General features: G+C 41.3%; 1 protein-coding gene across 1 annotated transcript; it reads left to right on the top strand.

The window, feature by feature from the left end:
* The first annotated feature begins 479 nt into the window (after positions 1-479).
* On the top strand, positions 480-1,211 carry LOC135700838 (mitochondrial import inner membrane translocase subunit Tim29). The gene has a single exon (XM_065221493.1). The coding sequence runs from the start codon at positions 566-568 to the stop codon at positions 1,190-1,192; it is 627 nt and encodes a 208-aa protein (XP_065077565.1). The 5' UTR covers positions 480-565; the 3' UTR covers positions 1,193-1,211.
* The last annotated feature ends 254 nt before the right edge of the window (positions 1,212-1,465 follow it).

The following is a 1,465-nucleotide window of genomic DNA, read 5'->3' as shown; positions in this document are numbered from 1 at the left end:
TTTTCATCCTGTATTCGAGAGGAAAATCATCTGATTCCAAAACAACCGTCATTCGGTTGCAGCCATCATTGGAAAAAGCGATTTCGGTGTTTTGTTTTGAATGGTCTGAGGTTTCATTCGATCAGAGGATGATGTTTGTGTACAGTGTACGTGACGCACACTACGTACGACAAACGTCAGCAATCTCTATGCTTGAGGTTTACACGGTAATCGCAAAAAACTCTTTTATGACTATAAAGTACACATTTTTGAATGAAAACGGGACTACCCACAAAATGAGTAAAATTTTACACATTTATGAGTAATTACTAGTATAAAAATGAATAAATTTTATGCATTTATGAGTACCAGATACTCATTAAATGTGTAAAAAATACACACATTTTAGGTGTAGTCCCGTTTTAGCCGAATATGCATACTGTATAGTCAAAATTGAGTCCTTTATAGTCATTTTTGCGTATTTTGCGGTTTCCGTGTAGTTATGTAAATTTCGTTTTTGTAGTGAAAAACATTCACACAATAATCGTGTAAAACACTATCTAAAAAGTAGAAAAATCCACCAAAAATGGCATTTCGCTACGTCCGATTTGCCTCGTCGTTTACTCGGAACAATATGGAAGCATTCAAACGAAAACAAACCGCTTTGCAAAGTCGACTCGATGCGGTCCAGTTTCCAGAAAAATACAAAGGAACCATCCTGGAGAAATGGGCCCTGTACTGGAAGAACCTGGTACGTGACTACAAGGATATGATCATCGACACCGGTAAGACAATGCGGGACCGGCCGGTCCGGAGTGGAATCTACCTGACACTCCTCGGTTCGACCTACTACTGCTGTGTCAACAATCCGGATGAGGCCGATTTCATGAATCGTTTCCGCCAGTACAGTAATGAACTGCAACTGGTGCATCCGAGCTGCCAAAATCCGGAAGCTTCCAGGCACATTCAGTTTCTGCAGCGGTGCTACAATGAAGGTATTGTTCGGCGGATATCGCTCGGAGTTGTGTCCTTTATTTGGTTGAATAATTTTGACCGAGGAGTGGCCATTTACCAGGCTATCTGTCCGTACTTACAACCACGCTATATGACCTTCCACGAGCGGATCGTCGACGTTGGCTTCAACAACGAGTGGTGGAATTTGAAGAAGAAGATGGTAGATTACGATATTAACGAAGAAAGCTTTCAGGAATAAACTGTAGTGTTATCAAAAAAATAGCAATTGTTATTTGTTTTTGATCGATGAAAGCTTCGAAATGGTATCCTTATTAGGGTGTAACAGCTCTCGTAAACAATTACTTCTCTCGGCTCGTCCACGCAAATCAACACCACCATAGGGCAAGGAGGGGAAGTTATGTTGGTCTGCGTGGGTGGGCCTTGCATTCTTAAGCTGTTACGCGTTAATTCCGGCACTAACTAGCATTAAACATGAGGTGTTTCTTTGCCATTCTATTGCGCTGATAACGAG

Source organism: Ochlerotatus camptorhynchus, unplaced genomic scaffold, assembly GCF_037179485.1.
Source record: "Ochlerotatus camptorhynchus isolate MF236.1 unplaced genomic scaffold, CSIRO-AGI_Acam_v1.1 ptg000143l, whole genome shotgun sequence".
Taxonomy (NCBI): Eukaryota; Metazoa; Arthropoda; class Insecta; order Diptera; family Culicidae; genus Ochlerotatus; species Ochlerotatus camptorhynchus.
Note: the sequence above shows the minus strand (reverse complement) of the source record. Positions and strands in the feature narration are given on the sequence as shown.